Below are 20,062 nucleotides of genomic sequence, written 5' to 3'. Positions count from 1 at the left end.
TGACTATATGACTAATCAGGGACTATATCACAGCTGCACAGAGTGGAGACCTAACGGAGGGTTCAGACACCGAGTCCATTTGGGTAGAATGGGAATGGGAACGGTGCAATCACACTGATGGGATTGTAAGACAGGCCTCTCTCCCTCCCCCCATTGGTCACCGGGACATTGAGGACCAAATATGTAAAAAGATTAAGGGAATGTGTAAAATTAATAGGGTTGCTATCATGGGGGATTTCCACTTCCCTTATATAAATGGGACCTTCTTGGTGGAAGGGGATTAGATGGGACAAAATTTATTAAGTGTATCCAGCAGTTTCTTAAAATCAATATGTAGATGGTCCAACGAAAGGAGGGTCTGTACTGGACTTGGTGTTGGGTAATGAGCTTGACCAGGTGACTGACCTTTCAGTGGCTGAGCAGTTAGGGAAGAGTGACCACAACTTCTTGACTTCCAGGATAGCTATAGACAAGGACAGATCCTTATAGGAGAGTCTTAAATTGGAGATGGCCAAATTTCGAGTGCATTAGGCAGGAACTAAGAAGAGTTCATTGAGAACATCTTTTTCTCTGGCAAGTCCACATCCGTCATGTGGAGGGTGGTTAAAGATCAATTGCACAGAGTACAGGAAAAGCATGTTTCTGTTAGAAAGAAGGGCAGGGATGGAAAGACGAGAGAACCTTAGATGTCCAGAGGTATTGAATTTAGTCAAGAAAAAGGAAAAGTATGCAAAGCTTCAACAGTTAGGATCAAACAAAGCACACGAGGATTATAAAGAAGCCAGTAAAGAACTAAGGGGGAATTAGAAAAGTCAGAAGAGGCCATGAAAAGCCTTTGGCAAGTAGGATCAAGGAAAACACCAAGGTGTTCTATATATACATTAAGAGCAAGAGGATAACTAGGGAGAGGGCAGGACCACTCAGGATAAAGAGGACGACATTTGGTTGTGTAGAATGTGAGTGAGGTACTTAATGAGTCTTTTGTTTCACTATTTACAAAGGAAAAGGACACAAAGGACCAGGAGATCAGTGCTATGTGCATAAACACATTAGAGTGTTTAGGCGGTCAAGGAGGAGGAAGTGTTGGGTCTCCTAATGAATATTAAGGTGCAGTTTAACCCAGGGCCTGATGGGGTTTACGCCAGGTTATTGAGGGAGGCAAGAGATGTGATTGCTGGGGCCTTCAGCAGTATCTTCATGTCCTCTCTAGTGTTACGAATGTGCCACAACTCTGAGGGGCCGAAGGGTACAAAGTCGCCCCCTCCTTTTTGAGAATCGCAAGATCGCTATTAATTCGGGTCTGGGACCCAGGAAATGAGAGACATGCAGAATCCACAAGGTTTGGAACGTGTCCTGGCCTCAGCGAAACAAAACCATTGATAACGGCTATTGTCTCTTGGAGACGGAATTGTGTATTGAGTACTGTACTATTCATTGAAGCCCCTCAGGGGATGACCAGAGTGGGCTGGTTGAGGGATTGCATCATCCCAACCTGACTGACATCTGAGACCCCGTGAGTAAGGATAAAAGAGGGTCTGGGGAACAACCCCTTTAGACGCACCAGGAGAAACGCTAGAAATCCCATGACAGCGTTTAACAGCGTCAGCCGGTGGGGGCTCGTGTGCGTCCTTCCCTTGCCTGGGATTGGCGGGCTCACCACGGAAGAACGGTTTAGCTAAAGGAGAGGCCAGAAGTGAACGGCCACACCAACGAGACTCTGACGGATTGAAATCATAAAAGGAAAGCAGGCAAGTTTTTCTCCCAAAACTCTCTCTCCAACAATTGCAAACCCAGTGGTCCCCAAAGGCTGCAGCCTGCATGAACTGAGTGAACTTTATATTTCCATCGGACAATACATTATCCCCAGACAACGATAGAGCTATTTCTTATTGATTATTATTATACCTGCACTTTTAGATTTAGTGTTGACGACGTGTATTATCTGTATACTTGCATTGATATTATTTTTGTGTATTTTTACTAATAAATACTGTTAAAAATAGTACCAACAGACTTCAAAAGACCTCTCTATCTTTGCTGGTAAGTGACCCAGTTACGGGGTTCGTAACATTAGGCACAGACAAGACCCTGGAGGACTGGCTAGTAGCTAATGTTGTTACCTCTATTTAAAAAAAGAGAACAAGGGAACATCGTGGAAACTATAGGCCTGTGAGCCTCACATCAGTTGTAGGGAAATTGCTGATGAGAATTCTTTGGGATAAGATATATGAGCATTTGGAAACCTTTGGCCTAATTAGGGAGAGCCAACATGGCTTTGTGCGGGGCAAGATGTGTCTTACCAACTTGAATGAGTTTTTCAACAAGATGACGAGAGAGATTGATGAAGGTAGAGCAGTGGATGTCGTCAACATGGACTTTAGTAAAGCCATTGATAAAATCCCTCTTGGGAGTCTAACCCAGAAAATTAGGATGCATGGGTTTCTCGGCAAATTGGCTGTTTGGATTCAGAACTGGCTTGCACAAAGACGACAGAGGGTAGTGGTTGAAGGAACATTCGAGCTGGAGGTCTGTAATTAGCAGTGCTCTGCAGGGATCTGTGCTGGGATCTCTTCTGTTTGGGATGTATATATATGACCTGGATGTAAGTGTGGATGAGTGTGTTAGTAAGTTTGTGGATGATACCAAGTCGGTGGTGTTGTGGATAATGTAGAAGACTGGCAAAGATATAAATCAATTGTAGATATGAGCAGAGAAATAGCAGATGGAGGATAACCCAGATAAATGTAAGGTGTTGCACTTTGGTAGGGAAAATGCAAGGAGACAGTACATTGTTATGGGCAAGACCTTTACCAGTGTTGCTGAGCAGTGAGATCTTGTGGTCCAAGTTAATTCTTTATGAAAGTGGCTACACAGGTCGATAGGTTAACAAAGCTTACCAAATGCTTGCTTTTATTAGTCGAGACATTGAATTTAAAAGCCAAGATGCTATGTTGCAACTTTATAAACTCTGGTTTGGCTGCCCGCAATTTTGCATACAGTTGGGGTTGTCCCACTATAGGAAGGACATTGAGGCTTTTTACAGGGTGCAAAAGAGGTTTACCAGGATGCAGCTTGGTTTAGAGGGCATGTGCTATCATGAAAGTCTGTACAAACCTGGGTTGTTTTCTTTGGAGCAGCGGAGGCTAAGGGGAGATCTGGTAAAGGTTTATAAGGTTATGAAAGGCATAGATAGAGTAATCAGGGAGTATCTGTTCCGCAAGGTACAAATGTCTAATATCAGAAGGCGTGCATTGAAAATGACAGGGGCGAGATTCAAAAGGGATGTGAGGGGTAAGTTTTTTTCAGTGTCGTGGATGCCTGGAATGTGCTGTCTGCTGTAGAGGAAAATACATCAGAGATTTTTAAGAGACGTTTAGAACATGAACTTGAGGAAGATAGAGGGATATGGACATTGTGTAGGGAAGAGGGATTAGTTTTCTGGGGTTTAAAAACATTTAATTTTTAGCTGGTTTGGCACAACATTGTGGGCTGAAGGGCCTGTTCCTGTGCTGTACTGTTCTAATTAGACATTACAATTATCAAACTAGCTCCAACTTATATTTTCTAATGTTAAAATGAAAAAATGTTTCATTTTGAAGTGAGTATATGTAAGTATATAGTTGACTAGTATGATCATGCAACTTTGTAACCATGAGATTTAAAAAAAATCTGTATTCCAAATGGTTCCTCATTCATATTTATATTGATTTCAAAACCTTTTAAGGAGTAGCTGCTTTACTTTTAAAAAATATAAATAAAAGACACAAGTATTTTCTTATTATGGCCAATAAGATAAAATATAATTGTGTTTCCCTGAAGTTCCTTTGCTTAGTAACTTGAAAATGATTTTTGTATTTTAATGAAATAAGAACTTACAATATTTTCACCTTTGTATTTTTATTATAAAGGAATATGTTATTAAACTCAATATAGAAACTTTGGAGAAATTACAAGTCATGAGAGCTAACTTAATTGAAGATGTGTTTGTTACCTCAGTGGATGTTAGATTTAGGTAATTTTAATCAATGATTAACAATTTCTCCATATAATGAAGAAACCTCAAATCATCAAACTTCATTAAAAAAATGAATTTAGAACAAAGGAAGAAGCAATTGATTTTTTAAATATAATCAGAGCTGTTGAAAAAGCCAGTAAGATATTCAACTTAAACATTGTTCCAGTTACAAACCTCACCCCAGATTTCATATAAACTAAAACTTAATTTACATGTTGCATACTTACTGCTGACATTAGAGCCAAACAGTACATAGTGTACATACATTAATACTATTGCTTCTGGTTCATGCAAGAGGGAAATAAAAGAAGAGAGGTGTTATTTATCCTTATTAGCCTGGCTTATTAAATATATTTCAATGTTGAAAGGTTAGTCTGACGTGCAGGCCTGGTTAGTAAACTATAGTTGAAGGTAGTATTTAAAGCACTTGGGAATTTTTTTTTAGTGTGAAGAAAGCATCAAGAGGATTGATTTAAACTGTTAAGTGTTTAGTGCTCTGGTAAGAAGTCACCTGAACATAAGCTCTCTCATTGAATCTTACCTTGGACTTACAGAACTGATAATTAATGATCTAAAGGGGAAAATAAAACAATGAAAATAATCACTTTGATACAAAGTTGATTTGCACAGTTTAGGAAAGCTCTGAGATTGCCATTTCTACAAATAATAAAACAGGTTGAAAAGACTGTTTAATATCAATACATCCAGGGAAAGCTAGTGTAATAAAACAAATTTATGAAGGACCACCATGGTATAAATCTTAATTTGTACTGTTTAAAAAAAAAAGTCTGTTATATATTTTGTACGAGCTACAAATTTTAAACAATGTTTTAAAGGGTATATCTGAATCTTACTTATCCAGTTTAAAATATGAAATCCTTTTGAAAAATGAAAAAAAAAAGTATTTTTTCAGAAAGAACAATTTCTCTCGCCACAAAGGTCCAGACATACAGTGTTTTACAAATCCATAATAAACTCTAGATACCAATCTAGTTGTTGGTTATTGTAGACTCAATACAATTTAATTAAAAAAAGCAACAGATATCTACTAAAATAACAAAAGCACTTGAAATGAAAGTATCAATATTATGTTTAATAGTCAAATGCTACAAATTAAATATATAACTCCAACTGATATTCAACTGTTATGGGTATTTAACAAGGAATTCAAAAATATTTGCTGTTACCTGAGTCAGATGGTAAATGATGGCAAGGAGCTGGACAGAAGACTTGCGCAGCAAAATCCTCGAAAGTAGTTGGCTCTTGGTGGTGTTGTACAATTGTTTCGAGGTATCGAGCTCGTTCCTCATAGCTGATATTCAAATTAAGTATGAACAACCTAATTAAACCAACCTCAAAAAATCCAGTGATAGTTATATTGCAACCATTCATGTCAACAGGAAACAAAATATTTCTACCATAAAAAATTATTTGGGAAGTATCTTGGCTTGGAATCACAATGGAGTTGTAATACAATTTATGAAATTAAATAAATGCAGGAGAAAATTCAGATTTCAATATCTGAATTTTAATTTTTAAATGAAATAGCATATGTACAGAGGGCAAAGATTTATCTGTATTTGCTGGCAACATATTTCAACCTCTGCTAAAGAAAGTGGGTACACTTTTGTTGAGATTTCCAGTTGTCCTACTGTCACTGGTTTTCTAGTTCTCACAGTTATATAATTAATGAGTCTATAGTTAAGACTAAGCATTACCTGATAATAAAATTCTAAAAAATAGGCTACCAGCAGCTCTATGAAGAAAATTATTATCAAAAGAAATTTTACGTCACTCTGATTAATAAAAATAACACAATATTCTGCTTTCTGTTTTCCTTTTTATTACCTTCATCAATTTATATACGGAATGATCTGACTGGGTAACACACAAACAAAACCTTTTCAATGTATCCTGGTGCAGGTGACAATAGTATACCAATTCAATAAAACCCCCAAAGCAACCCACCTGATGAGAACAGATTTTCTAGGATCAGAAAACAGCATATTGCTCTATTATTTCCTTAAACACCGGTCAAATTAAAAAACTAATAAATATCTGACAAACATCTGTATCAATCACAACTACAGAAAGTGAAGATATATCACATCTATCCAAACCAGGATTAGAGAACATGCTTCAGCTACTGTTTACACTGGAATCAATTAAAGAATGAGTTTAAATGACATTACAAGCAATAGTAGATACGTTTCCTGAAACTATTGAGAGCTATAGAGCAAACATGCCATTTAGCCCACTATGCCCATGCTGACCTTCTTGCTAATTTCCATAATCTCATTTGCCTGCATCAAGACTATATCCACCTAAGTCTTCCCTATTTACTGTGAATACTCAGGTAGGACTGATGCCTAGTGTTAGATAGAGCTCTTAAAGATAATGGAGTCAAGGGATATGGGGAGAAGGCAGGAACAGGGTACTGATTGTGGATGATCAGCCATGATCATAGTGAATGGCGGTGCTGGCTCGAAGGGCTGAATGGCCTACTCCTGCATCTATTGTCTATTGTATAGTGAGGCTATATGGGTAGAACTGAGGAATAAGAAAGATATGGCTGCATTAACAGTCTGCAGGATTTAGAGTAGCAAATTTGTAGAGAGATTATAGGCTGCTACAAGAAACATAATGTTGTGATAGTAGATGATTTTAACCTTCCACATATTGACTAGGACTCCAATACTACAAAAGGGCTTGATGGGCAAGAGTTATCAAATGTTTTCAGGAAAGTTTCCTTAATCAGTACATAGAAGTCCAAACTATGGAGTGTGATACTATATCTCCTCTTAGGAAATGAGTCAGGGCAGGTGACAGAAATTTGTGATGGAGAATTTTTTGCATCCAGTGATCATAATGCCATTAGTTTCAAAGTAAATATCCAAAAAGTTAGGTCTGGTTCCCAGAAGAGATTCTCAGTTGGAGAAAGGCCAAATCTGATGGCATCATAAAGGATCTGGCAAATCCGGATTAGGCCAGGTTGTTTTCTGGCAAAGGAATACTTGGAAAGTTAAATTTTGAAGAATACAGAGCTTGCATGTTCCTGTCAGAATAAAAGGCAAGGATAACAGGTTCAGGGAACCTTGGTTTTTGCGAGATATTGAGGCCCTTGTTAAGAAAAAGGAGGTTCTCAGCAGGTAGGAACAAATGAAGTTCTTCAGTAGTACAGGAAATGCAAGAGAATGTTTCAGAAAAAAATCAGGAGGGATAAAAGACACAAGATTGCTCAAACAGTAAAGGTGAAGGAGAATCCTTGGGGCTTCTACAGGTATAGTAACAGCAAAAGGAAAGCAAGGGATAAAATTGGTCTTCTGGAAGATCAGAGTGGTAAACTGTGTGGAGCTGAAAGAGATGGGAGAGATCTTCAATGTATTTTTTTGCATCTGTATTTACTCAGGAGAGACATAAGCTATAGAAGTAAGGCAAAGGAGCAGTGAGGTCGTGGACCCTATACAGATTACAGGTTTTGCTCTTGAGGCAAATTAGGGTGGATAAATCCCAGGCCCTGACGAAGTGTTCCCTCGGTCACCATGGCAGGCTAGTGCAGGAATTGCAAGGACTCTACCAGAGATGTTCAAAACATCCTCAGCCACAGATAAGTTGCCGGAGGGTGGCTAATATTGCTCTGTTGTTTAAGAAAGACTCTAAGAATAAACTCGGGAATTATAGGCCAGTGAACCTGACATCAGTGATGGGAAAGTTATTGGAAGGTACTATAAGGGACTGGATATATAAATATTTGGCTATTCCCCACTTTGACCTCTAATATCTTCTCCTCACCTGCCTAATACTTCCCCCAGCGCCTCTCCTTTCTCCCATGGTCCACTTTCCACACCTACCAAATTCCTTCTTCTCCAGCCCTTTACCTTTCCAACCAACCAACCTGCCCTCACCTATCAACTTCTAGCTGGTTTTCCTTATCCAGCTCCCCACCTTTTTATTCTGGCATCTTCCCCCTTTCTTTTCAATCCTGAAGATGGGTCTTGGCTGGAAGCATTGGCTACTTATTCGGTTCCATAAATGCTGCCTGACCTGCTGAGATCCCCCAGCATTTTGTATGGGTTGCAGTGGTAGCAGTTAGTTGCCTCTCTGATTGGATGCCTGTGACTTTAATTGTGTGCTGCAGGGATCAGTGCTGGGTCCATTGTTGTCTCTCATCTATATCAACAATCTGGATAATAATATGATAAACTCAATTAGCAAATTTGCAGATGACACCAAGATTGGGGGTATAGTGCACCATGAAGAAGACTACTGAAGCTTGCAGTGGGATCTGGACCAGCTGGATAAATGGGCTGCAATATAGCAAATGGAATTTAATGCAGACAACGGTGAGATATTGCAGAGATATTGCACTTTGGAAGGACCAGCTAGGGTAGGTCTTACGTGATGAGCAGGAGGGCAATGAAGAGTGTGGTAGAAAAGAGGGATCTGGGAATATAGATACACAATTTTCTGAAAGTGGTGTCACAGGTAGATAAGATCATAAATACATTCATAAATCAATGTATTGAGTTCAGGAGTTGGGAGGTTATGTTGAAATTACTTTACTTTATTGTCACCAAACAATTAATACTAGAGCGTATAATCATCGCAGTGATATTTGTTTCTGCGCTTCGTGCTCCCTGAAGTACAATTGAAGTAAATATAATAAAAATTTAAATTACAAGTCATAATTAGAAAATAGAAAGGGGAAAGTAAGGTAGTGCAAATCAGGTCCAGATATTTGGAAGGTATGGCCCAGGTCCGGGTCAGGATCTGTTCAGCAGTCTTATCACAGTTGGAAAGAAGCTGTTCCCAAATCTGGCCGTACGAATCTTCATGCTCCTGAACCTTCTCCCGGAGGGAAGTGGGCCAAAAAGTGTGTTGGCTGGGTGGGTCGTGTCCTTGATTATCCTGGCAGCACTGCTCTGACAACGTGTGGTGTAAAATTATGTAAGATGTTTGTGAGGAGTAATTTGGAGTACTGTATTGTGTCCAGTTTTGGTCACCCTTCTACAGGAAAGATGTAAATAAGATTAAAAGAGTGTAGAGAAAATTTACAAGGATGTTGCCAAGACTTAAGGATTCATGTTATAGGAAAAGGTTGAATAGGTTAGGACTTTATTTCCTAGTATGTAGAAGATTAAGGGGAGGTTTAATAGAGGTATACAAAATTATGAGGGGTATAGAGAGGTAAATGCAAGTGAGCTTTTTCCACTGAGTGTTGGTGAGACTACAACCAGAGGTCATGGGTAAAGGGTGAACTGTTGAAGGAGAACTTCTACACTCAGAGGGCAGTGAAGAGTGAAATGAGCTGCCAGCACAAGCGGTGGATGCAGGTTCAATTTCAACATTTAAGAAAAATTTGGACTTTTACATGAATGGGAGTTGTGTGGAGGGCTATGCTAGGGGTACAGGTTGATGGGGCAGCATGAGACCAAAGAGTCTTTTTCTGTACTGCAGTGTTCTATGACTCTATGATTAATCTATATTCCAATGTGAAAACTCTTCAGTGGTAAAGTGCTCAAAGTTACAAAATTTAATTAAATAGTAAACATGAACAGAGCCTTTCTGCAAATTGCAGTGGCTAAAACATCAATGAAATGGTACATAAACTGCAAGCAGCTGAAGCCATCAAATGCTAAATAAAATCCCAGAACAAATTATTTCAATCCAGAAATTGGCCAGAATACACTTAGAACAGTTTTGGGCCAATAAAAGATATGCTGGCATTGGAGAAGGTCTAGAGGAGGTTCATGCAAAAGATTCCGGGAATGAAAGGATAAATGCATGAGGATCATGTGATGGCTCTGGGCCAGTATTCACTCGTAATTTAGAAGAATGAGAGGGGATCTTATTGAAACCTGTCGAATATTGGAACACCTAAATAGAATGGATGTAGGTTGGATATTTGTTATAGTGGGTGAGTAACGGACTAGAGGGCACAGCCTCAGAATGGAGGGACATCCATTTAGAACAGAGATGAAGAGGAATTTCTTTAGCCAGGAGTTAGTGAAGCTGCCACAGGCTGCTGTGGAGGCCAAGTCATTAAGTATATTTAAATTGAAGGTTGATAAGGTTCTTGATTAGCCAGGGTGAGAAAGGTTATGAGGAGAAGCCAAGAGAATGGGGTCAAGAGGGATAATAAATTAGCTAGGGAGAGAAGACTTGACAGGCCAAATGGCCTCATTCTGTTCTCTTGTCTTATGGTATTACATTTTAAAAGTGGTGTTCCTTCAACTCTACCCCTTCTGAAATGATAGGCATTAAAAAAAAGTTAAACATTATTGGAATAATTTATACTGCAGATATGCAAAGATGTTCATACTATGATACGAGAATTCTCTAAGAAGAATGTCAAAAGAAATAATATTGAATCTCCAAATGGTAGAATATACACATTTAAAATATTTACATACTTGTAATATAGGTGGTGGTGTTATTTAAGTGGCACAAATATTAAAATAAATGGTTGTTCTAAATATAAATACAAATTGTGGTTTTGTTTGACATCTACAGGCAAACTCTTTCTAAACAAATTAAATTGCAAGAGTGAAATACAGTCTTTAATTACTATTGCCAGTTCTTCTATCTGAAGCACTCAGAATTATGCAAGACCAAGCTGGGCTACACTGTATGAAGATCCATTTCCTTTTATTACCAAGTATGCAGTTCATGGGTAGATAATGCAGAACGTGAGGTTATGGATGCTACTGAACATTAATTCTTTAATATAACTCATCACAGTAGTCAAAGTATAACTTAAGCGCCACCACAGAACACATAAATTGTTGAATCTCAGTATTTACCATATTTGATAGAATGAAATCTGTGATTTAGCAAAAAAAGGTAACTATACTAAATCAATATAGTTAAAATACAACACAGAGTCTGGTTATAATGTGGGTTAACTAAGAATTAGGCAGAACACCCAGTACTACCTTAACAAAATTTGTGAGTTGCCTGAGTCAGCTTAAGGGAGCACTGTGTATGACTTTTTTCAAATATGGCAATTATTAACCCAATTGCCTTAGTAAACTGCATCACCTTCCAAGGAGACTTGATATGGTGGATATGCAGAACATGTTTTCTCTTGTGGGAGAATATAGAACTGGGGTCATTGCTTAAAGATAGAGGTCTGACCATTTAAGTCAGGCACGTGATGACAAGTTTTCTCAAAAATATCATGAAACTATGGGATTCTCATCAAAAGATGGCAGAAAGAGAGTATTTGAATATTTTAAGATTTGAGGTAGGTAGATTTTTTTAAAAATATAAGCGTACAGTTGCTTTGCTACAGGAAGTGCCACCGAGCTATTTAACAATCAGGACAAGTTAAACAAAACCATTTAAGCAACAAAATAGCATATTCACACTTCAAAGTCCACACAATCCACATCACTGGAGATCAACTAATAATAAAAATGCATGTTTTCAAGTGATGCAGCAACTCTTAAGTAGTGAGCTGTCAGCTATGGCACTATTTGAATATTTATTTATTTTACACAAGTTCATCCAGTTGTTATGAGCCATGTTGTATGACATAGCTGACCATGGTCTTTCCATTACCATGGTTGTTCTTGGCAAACTTTTCTACACGAATGTTTTGCCATTCCCTTCTTCTGGGCAGTGTCCTTACAAGACTGGTGACCCCAGACATGACTAATGCTCTTCAAAGATTGCCAGCCTGGTGTCAGTGGTCGTGTTACCGGGACTTGAGATATGCACCAGCTGCCGATATGACCATCCACCACCTGCTCTCATGGCTTCATATGACCTGCTCCAACTTGCCTAAAGGTGACCTGTTGGTGAGCAGAGGGAAGGAGCACCTTATACCTCCTTTCATAGAGACATATGGCACAAGTACATAACAAAAATCTGTAGTAATTTTCTGTCCACTAAATTTAAAGGATAATATGACAATAAGTTCCAGGGTAGTCAGGAATGTGGACTGAGGTCACAATCAGATCAGCCATTAAATGATGGAGAATTTACAGGGTCTACCCGGCCTATACCTGTTCTTAATTTGAATGCTTGCATACAGCACTGCTCAAGTAAATTTTACATGATATATAAAATGTAGACAAAAAGAGGTAGATATTCACAACTTATTCCTGATGCCTTCCTTCTGATCCTGAAGCAAATATTTCAGTATAACATACTGTAAATCTTATTTTTCAGTAAATAAAGTTTGAACTACTTTGACCACTTTCAAGACAGGTTGTAAAGTACAAAGGCAAATAGATTTAGAAACAAAATCAGGTTTATTATCACTAACATAATGTATGTCATGAAATCCATTGTTTTGCAATAGCAAGATATAAAATTAAAGTGCAAAAGACGAATAACGACTTCTGTATCTTTAAACTGTTTCTAACACAAAATCCTTCCAACCATATAAAAATAAAGACAAACTCACAATTCACCTAGGTCAAATTAAAGTTTACACTTTTTGTTTAAAATGCTAAATACAACTTAACAATTTATGTCAGAAGACTGAACTGAGCAGCCTCTGAACAGAAACTGGGATGGCAATGAAAACCATTACTATCTGAATGGTGTCAAGTTAGGAAAAGGGGAAATACAACGAGATCTAGGTGTTCTTGTACATCAGTCACCGAAAGCAAGCATGCAGGTACAGCAGGCAGTGAAGAAAGCTAATGGCATGTTGGCCTTCATAACAAGGGGAGTTGAGTATAGGAGCAAAGAGGTCCTTCTGCAGTTGTACAGGGCCCTGGTGAGACCACACCTCGAGTATTGTGTTCAGTTTTGGTCTCCAAATTTGAGGAAGGACATTCTTGCTATTCAGGGAGTGCAGCGTAGGTTCACGAGGTTAATTCCTGGGATGGCAGGACTATCATATGCTGAAAGATTGGAGCGACTGGGTTGTATATACTGGAATTTAGAAGGATGAGAGGGGATCTGATTGAAACATATAAGATTATTATGGGATTGGAGACGCTAGAGGCAGGAAACATGTTCCCCGACGCTGGGGGAGTCCAGAACCAGAGGCCTCAATTTAAGAATAAGGGGTAGGCCATTTAGAACAGTCAGGAAAAACTTTTTCCACCCAGAGAGTTGTGAATCTATGGAATGCTCTGCCTCAGAAGGCAGTGGAGGCCAATTCTCTGGATGCTTTCAAGAAAGAGTTAGATAGAGCTCTTAAAGATAGCGGAGTCAAGGGATATGGGGAGACAGCAGGAATGGGGTACCGATTGTGGATGATCAGCCATGATCACATTGAATAGTGGTGCTGGCTCGAAGGGCCGACTGGCCTACTCCTGCACCTATTGTCTATTGAATAAACCAAACCATGCTCATGCCCTAATGCAGTCAGCATTGACAATACTTTGCTGCCTGCTTATTTACACATGCATGCTGTTTACTGGCTTCTCACCTCAGAAGATAATCAATATAGGACAAATTAAAAGAAAGCCCGCATTAGGTAAAAGCAGCACATTTTTGCGGGGGGGGGGGAGGGTGGGAGGGGTGGTATGGCACTACTAGACTGTACAGACCATGAAACACAGGAACAGAACTTGACCAATTTGCCCATTGAGTCCAGTCTGCCATTCAATCATAGCTCATTTATTTTTCCCCTCAACCCCATTCTCCAGTCTTTTCCCTGTAACTTTTGATGCCCTTATAAATCAAGAATCTATCAACTTCCGCTTTAAATATACCCAATTACTTGACCTCTACCCCTGTCTGTGGCAATACATTCCACAGATACATCACTGACTGCCTAAAGAAATCCCTCCTCATCTCTGTTCTAAAGAGACATCCTTCTATACTGAGGCTGTGCCCTCTCCTCCTAGACTCCTTGACTTTTGGAAATATCTTCTCCACATTCACTCTATCTATATTCCATCATTGTCAGCTAACTAAAAGAGAAATTATTTATTTTTATTTTATTTAGAGATTCAGCACAGTAACAGACCCTTCCAGCCCAAGAAACACGAGCTGCGCAATTACATCCATGTGACTAATAAATCTATTAATCTGTAGATATTTGGATGTGGGAGGAAACCTGAGCACTGGGTGTGAACCCATGGGGATACAGGGTGAAGTACAAACTCCTTACAGTCAGTGAACGAATCGTACCCGTGTCACTGGCACTGTCATAGTGTTATGCTAACTGAATAATGAAAGAGAAAGCAGACTTCCAGATGTACTATATATTATAAATAATTACAAAGCTGACAAAATGCCAAATGATACTCTTCATGGTAAAAATTTAAGGACAAAAATAAAAGTGAAAACTGTGCTTCTTAGAAAGTAGAGTAAGTGGATCACACAAAAATACAAAACTAACAAATAAGATGAACTGCTACTAACATTATACTCTAGTTCATGATCAGGAGCTGGCTATTCAGCTATGAGAACTTGGTATGCTATTCAGGGCCAAGCCCTCGCCTTGATATTATAATCCCAAACAAAGAAAATCATCTCTTCATTCACCCTGTCAAGCCCCATACCTTACTGGATCTCCCTCAACACAGGCCCTTACAAGAGTGCCATAACCTTAGCCTGAGTGTCAGGCCAGCATCAAGACAGCTTTTCTGGCCTCTACTGCATTCCTGTGATTTGTCACTTCCTCCACAGACTGCTGGGTTTCATCTCAGGAATTTGAAAGGCACCATGCAAGGCTGTTAGCTCTTCAATCCCAAACAATCCTTCTAGAGCAAGATAGAGCCAATCTTGTGCAATGTCATGAATTAGACAGAAGACCACTCTGGCCTTAAACTACAGACTGTAACTTTGGAAATAGTGCTCAAAGTGGCAACCTATCCTTGGGCAGATTACAGATGCACTGCAAAAGATTGTTTGTGACTCCGTGAAATACAAATCTCTCGCCCTTCTTTGGCTGGCAGCTTTTGCGATTTTTGCTTTTGGCCTGACCATCAGACACCTGCCATTCAGTGGAAGTACATTATAAAGTTGGTCTGCCTAGTTCTAGAGCTATCAAAGTTATCAAGTCTAAAACTGCAACCTCTTTCATTGAAAGTTAAGTCTGCTGACAGCCATACTGCATCCACAAATTTGAGAAGAGGATGATCTAGTTACAGCAGTCCACACAGAAACCAACATAATAGGTAGCACTATGAAAGAGCTTCTGCATAGCAATCATGGGGATCAAAACCAGTATGCTTAATACTCTTATTCTGGTAAGTATGAAGGTATTTAAAACCACCAAGAGTCTTGGTAGAGAGAAAATCTATTCCTTCTGGTAGAAAGATCAAGAATTAGAAGAAATAAATTAAAGGTGACTGGCAAACAACCAAAATTGTGGCATTAATGCAACAAGTAACTAAAATCTGGAATGTACTGCCAGAGGGAACAGTTTCAATTATTAACCTCAAATGGTGAACTAAAAAAGTACCTGGATTTAAAAAAATGCCGCATGTTGGAGAGGACAGGGAATTGGAACTACCACAATTGCCTTTGTATATATTTCCTTATCCCCGCTATTGCTGTCCTCTCCAAATTACATCAGAGTAAGAAAATGCAAAATTCATCTGCAGCAACTTCACTTGTCTGAAAGATAATTACTTACAACTAGCTAGCTTTTCTCCCCCTGAAACTCTGCTATTTAAAATGTGTAATGTTGAAGCTGCATTGATTGTCTTTACTGAGATCTCTGACATTCTGACTTCAAATACAGGTTCTCATTTGCTTTGTTCATAAAATTTATGATTATGATTTCTCTCTTTTATAGTCTCAAGATTGTTATAAGATGTTGATCTTTGCCACATTTCAATGTTCTGTTTGTTGCTCTATACTTAAGAGACTGTACCTACTTTTCATTTAGTACAGAGGAACAGATATTGGTTGTTTCTGCACTTCAGGCTTTTCTACAGGGGAGACATTCAGAGATTTAATTCTATGGCAACCACCTTCCAACTATAGCCTCTAAAGAGTGTCCCAACTCAAAGATAATATCCCAGACAGGCATGATTTTTCCACTAGCCCATTTAGATCACTCTGACCCCTGAGGATCGCCACCCTACTTCCTCCCATCACTGTAGCATTCATTCAGTAACAATATTCAATGCACCTATAAGTGCTTTAAGGTATCTTGCAAAGTTGGCTGCAAAGGTAATTAAAATCTGAACATGCTGACAACTGCAGGGAGTTGCAAGATATTAGTATGGAACGTCATGCTGAAATGAAAGTCAGTTTCAGCACTGAATTACAAATAGAGATCTTGCATTTGAAGTCCTTGGTCTTTACACCACATACACAAAAAGGATAACCAAAATGCTGTTTTAGTCAAAGTACTACAAAGCAATTTAACTGTATTTAAATTGGCTGTTTCTATCAAGACTTTTCATAGCTGTTTCACTTGGCATGAAGTATTGTTCCATTTAAAAAAAAATCAAGGATGACAATACAAAGGGAACAATAGTGCCTTCTCCAAGTTAGATAGGAAAACTGAAAGCTAGTTACATTCCTCTCCAATCCTCAATATGAACTTTTATTTTGGGAAGAAAAGAATCAATTTGTCACACTTCTGAAGTTGCTTTGGGGATGTTCCAGATACCCTTTCACTAAAACATGTGTGCTTGCTAGCAAAGAGTTCGTAACAATTAAGCAACTCTTTTCAGTCTAGGAAATATAAAAAGGAGAACTTCAATAAAAAGAGCATCAACAAATATTTTGATAATATTTAAAGTATTAGTATTCAAAGAAAAAAAAGCACATCAGAAACGACAACAAAATTAAATATGTCCACATTGCTAGAAAGCAACTCTGAAAATAAACTGTTAAACAAAAGGTTTCCAACGCATCAAGTCATAACATAAAATTGAAAATATTATTGCTCAACCTTGCTCTTAAATAAAGCTTTTTAAATATACAAAGACTCTGCAATACGAAACAAAAACCACAATGTTCTAGTTAGATATCATTTGACTAAAATGTACTGTAATTTACCAAATTACTATGGAAACTGGATCCCAATGATCAAACAGGAAAGGTGGGTCACTAGATCTTATCAAGGTGCTGGACAGTTTGAGAAGCTACCCATACAAAACAACTCAAAAACAGCTAAGTGGATCATTGCTGTCATTTCACTTGAGTTCGGTGAAAAAATGCTAAGCTGCTAGGTTTCATTGTATAAATTAAGATGAGTTAAAGCCGAGTAGGGCAATCACCCAAGTTTCCTATCACATTAAACCATATGCCAAAGCTTTCATCATTGATACTTTATCACAAGAAATCAGGGGCATGGTTTCCATGTGAAAATTCCACTTCACATACCTGCTGTGCACTGAGCTACTTGTCTGGGAACATGTTTGACAATATTGCCTTTTCACAATCAGTATGAACAGATGGATGGTAACAAATGTGGCTTGGCAACTGAAAGTTATTAAAATTTAATAGCCTGCATGTTAAAACCAAAGATAGAAATTTAAAGAAAGAAAATGGTAGCTGAATCAGTTACCATTTCTTTTCAACACTGTAGAATGATGGGGGGTGGTGAAGAAAGAATCAACTGATGAGAAGAGAAATGTTTATTGAACCTTTCACTGATCTAATACTGAGTGATTCAGTGAACAATATTTGATTCCTTCACAACAACACAGACACAAAATGCTGGAGGAACACAGCAGGTCAGGCAGCATCTATGTAAATAAATTAATAGTTGATGTTTCAGGCCGAGACACTTCAGGACTGGAAAAGGAGAACGATAGCAGAATGAAAAGGGATGGAAAAGTGATAACTAGAAAGTGATAGTTTCTTACCCAGGTGGGTAGGAAAAGCAAAGGGCTGGAGAAGAAGCAATTTGATAGAAGAGTGGGCCATAGGAGAAAGGGAAGGAGTAGGGGATCAAGATGGCAGGTGAGAAGAAGCAAAGGGCCAGAGTGGGGAACAGAAGATGAGGGGAGGGGGGAAGGAATTTTTTTTTAAACCAGAAGGAGATATTAATATTCATGCCATGAGTTTGCAGACGACCCAGATGGAATATAAGGTGTTGCTCCTCCACCCTGAGCCAGGCCTCTTTAGGCCATGGACTGACATATTTGAATAGGAATTGGAATTAAGATGTTTGGCTACTGGAAAGTTCCGCTTTTGGTGGATGGAGCAGAGGTACTGAACGAAGTGATCCCCAATTTATGATGTGTCTCTCCATTGTAGAGGAGACCACATTGGGAGCACTGGACACAATAGGTGGCCGTAGCAGATGCGCAGGTGAAATGTTGTCTCACCTGGAGGAACTGCTTGGGGCCCCGAATGGTGGTGAATGGGCAGGTGTAGCACTTAAGACGCTTGCAGGTAAAAGTGCTGGAAAGGAGATTAGCGGGGAAGGGAGAATGGACGAGGTAATCACAGAGGAAGCAATCCCTGTGAAAGCTGGGTGGGAGGGGTTGGTTGGTAAAGATATGTTTGTGGTAGGATGGCAGAACTTGTGGAGAATGATGTGTTGGATGAGGAAGCTCATTGGATGGTAGGCAAGGACAAGAGGAACTCTACCACTGTTACGGCAGCGGTAAGGTAGGGTGAGTGCGGATGTTCTAGAAATGGAGTACGTGCAGATGAAATAGCATCAATGGTGGAAGGAGGAGAAGGAACTGAGAAAAGGGAATCACGAGGAAATCTGCAGATGCTAGAAATTCAAGAAAAGGGAATAGTATTTTTTTTTTTACAGGAGATAGGGTGGGAAGAGGTATAGTCAGAAACCATGGAATTGGTAGGATTATAACAGATGTTGTTCAACAATTTGTCTCCAGAGGTGGAGGCACAGAGATTGAGAAAGAGGAGGGAGGTGTCAGAAATGGAGCAAGTACATTTAAGGGCAGGGTGGAAGTTGGAAGGAAAGTTGATGGAATTGATATGTTCAGCATAGGTGCATTACATATCACCACTGCAGTTGTCCATGTAGCGGAGGAAGAGTTGGAAAGCATTACGAAGAAAGGCATGGAATATGGACTATTCAATGTAGTCTTTTCATTGGCTAAGGCACACGTGGATGCCCATGGCTACCCCTCCAGTATGGAGAAAGTGGGAGGAGCCAAATGAAAAATTGTTGAAGGTGAGGACCAGTTCTGCTAAATGGAGAAGGCTAATGGTGGAGGAGAACTGGTTGGTTCTTTTATTGAGAAAGAAGCATATAGGGACTGGACATTCATGGTAAAAATGAATGGGGGAGGGTCAAGTTGGATGTTGGTGTGAAGGGACTGTACAAAAAGGGGGGGGGGGGGGGGGGAAGTTCACGATGGGCCTCCCCGGAAAGTCAGGTTTGTGGTTATTGAGTAGAAGGTAGAAGCGAGCAGCGGAGGATAAGTGGATTCCTTCAGTACATACAATATTTTAAAATTCATTTTTCAGGACTTGAGTGATAATGGCAAACCAGCATTTATTACTCATCCTTCACCTTCGTCAAGAATTGTTGGTGAATCACAGCAGCCACTGGTGTCAGTATGGTCACAATTCTGTTAATGATAGAGTTCCAGGATTCAGACTCAACAACGACAAAAGAACGTGGAGGTCCTTCTTTTGAGAGAGAAATCTCAAGACTATTGATAAGTAACTGAAGTGCACTTTGTATTCGGCAACCGCAGCATGCCAGTGGTGGATGGGATGACAATGAAATGGGCAGATTTGCCTTGGAAAGTGTCGAGCTATTGAAGCATAACCACATGGACACAGGAGAGCATTCCATCATAATTCTGACTTATGCATCACATGATGGAAAGGTTTTACTATGTTTAGTTTTAAGTCTCTCTCCAGAGGATAGCCTTTTCCCTGCTTATGGTTTTTGAGGCTGGTCCACTTGAGTTTCTGGTCAGTGGTGACCTCCATGAAATTGATGGTAGATACTTGAGATGTTTATTCCACTCCACTGAACATTAGGAAAAGTACTTCAAATTTAACTTGAAATTACATTCTGAATTGAACTACTGGATAATTTCCCCCTTGATGCCCACTGACTTCACTTTATTAGAGCTCATTGTTGTCAAACACAGCCAAAAATTGTCTGGATGTCAAGGGCAGTCTGTCCAAAATCAAGTCTCAAGCTGTGTAGTCCTAGTAAAGCCTAAATTAGGG

At 39.2% G+C, this 20,062-nt stretch overlaps 1 protein-coding gene across 4 annotated transcripts in view; it reads right to left on the bottom strand.

Moving 5' to 3' along the window:
• ralgapa1 (Ral GTPase activating protein catalytic subunit alpha 1) overlaps positions 1 to 20,062 on the bottom strand; it is a 218,052-nt gene that overhangs the window by 19,069 nt on the left and 178,921 nt on the right. For 3 of the 4 annotated variants that reach the window (XM_059956726.1, XM_059956707.1, XM_059956714.1), the window contains exon 39: positions 5,203 to 5,327. In XM_059956726.1, the coding sequence (XP_059812709.1) occupies positions 5,203 to 5,327 (125 nt within the window). Of the gene's footprint in view, positions 1 to 4,556; positions 4,587 to 5,202; positions 5,328 to 20,062 lie in introns of all 4 variants that reach the window. The other variant, XM_059956722.1, reaches the window with a different exon arrangement.

The sequence above is a fragment of the Hypanus sabinus genome, chromosome 2, assembly GCF_030144855.1.
Source record: "Hypanus sabinus isolate sHypSab1 chromosome 2, sHypSab1.hap1, whole genome shotgun sequence".
Lineage (NCBI taxonomy): Eukaryota > Metazoa > Chordata > Chondrichthyes > Myliobatiformes > Dasyatidae > Hypanus > Hypanus sabinus.
This window is presented reverse-complemented; position numbering and strand designations above follow the sequence as displayed.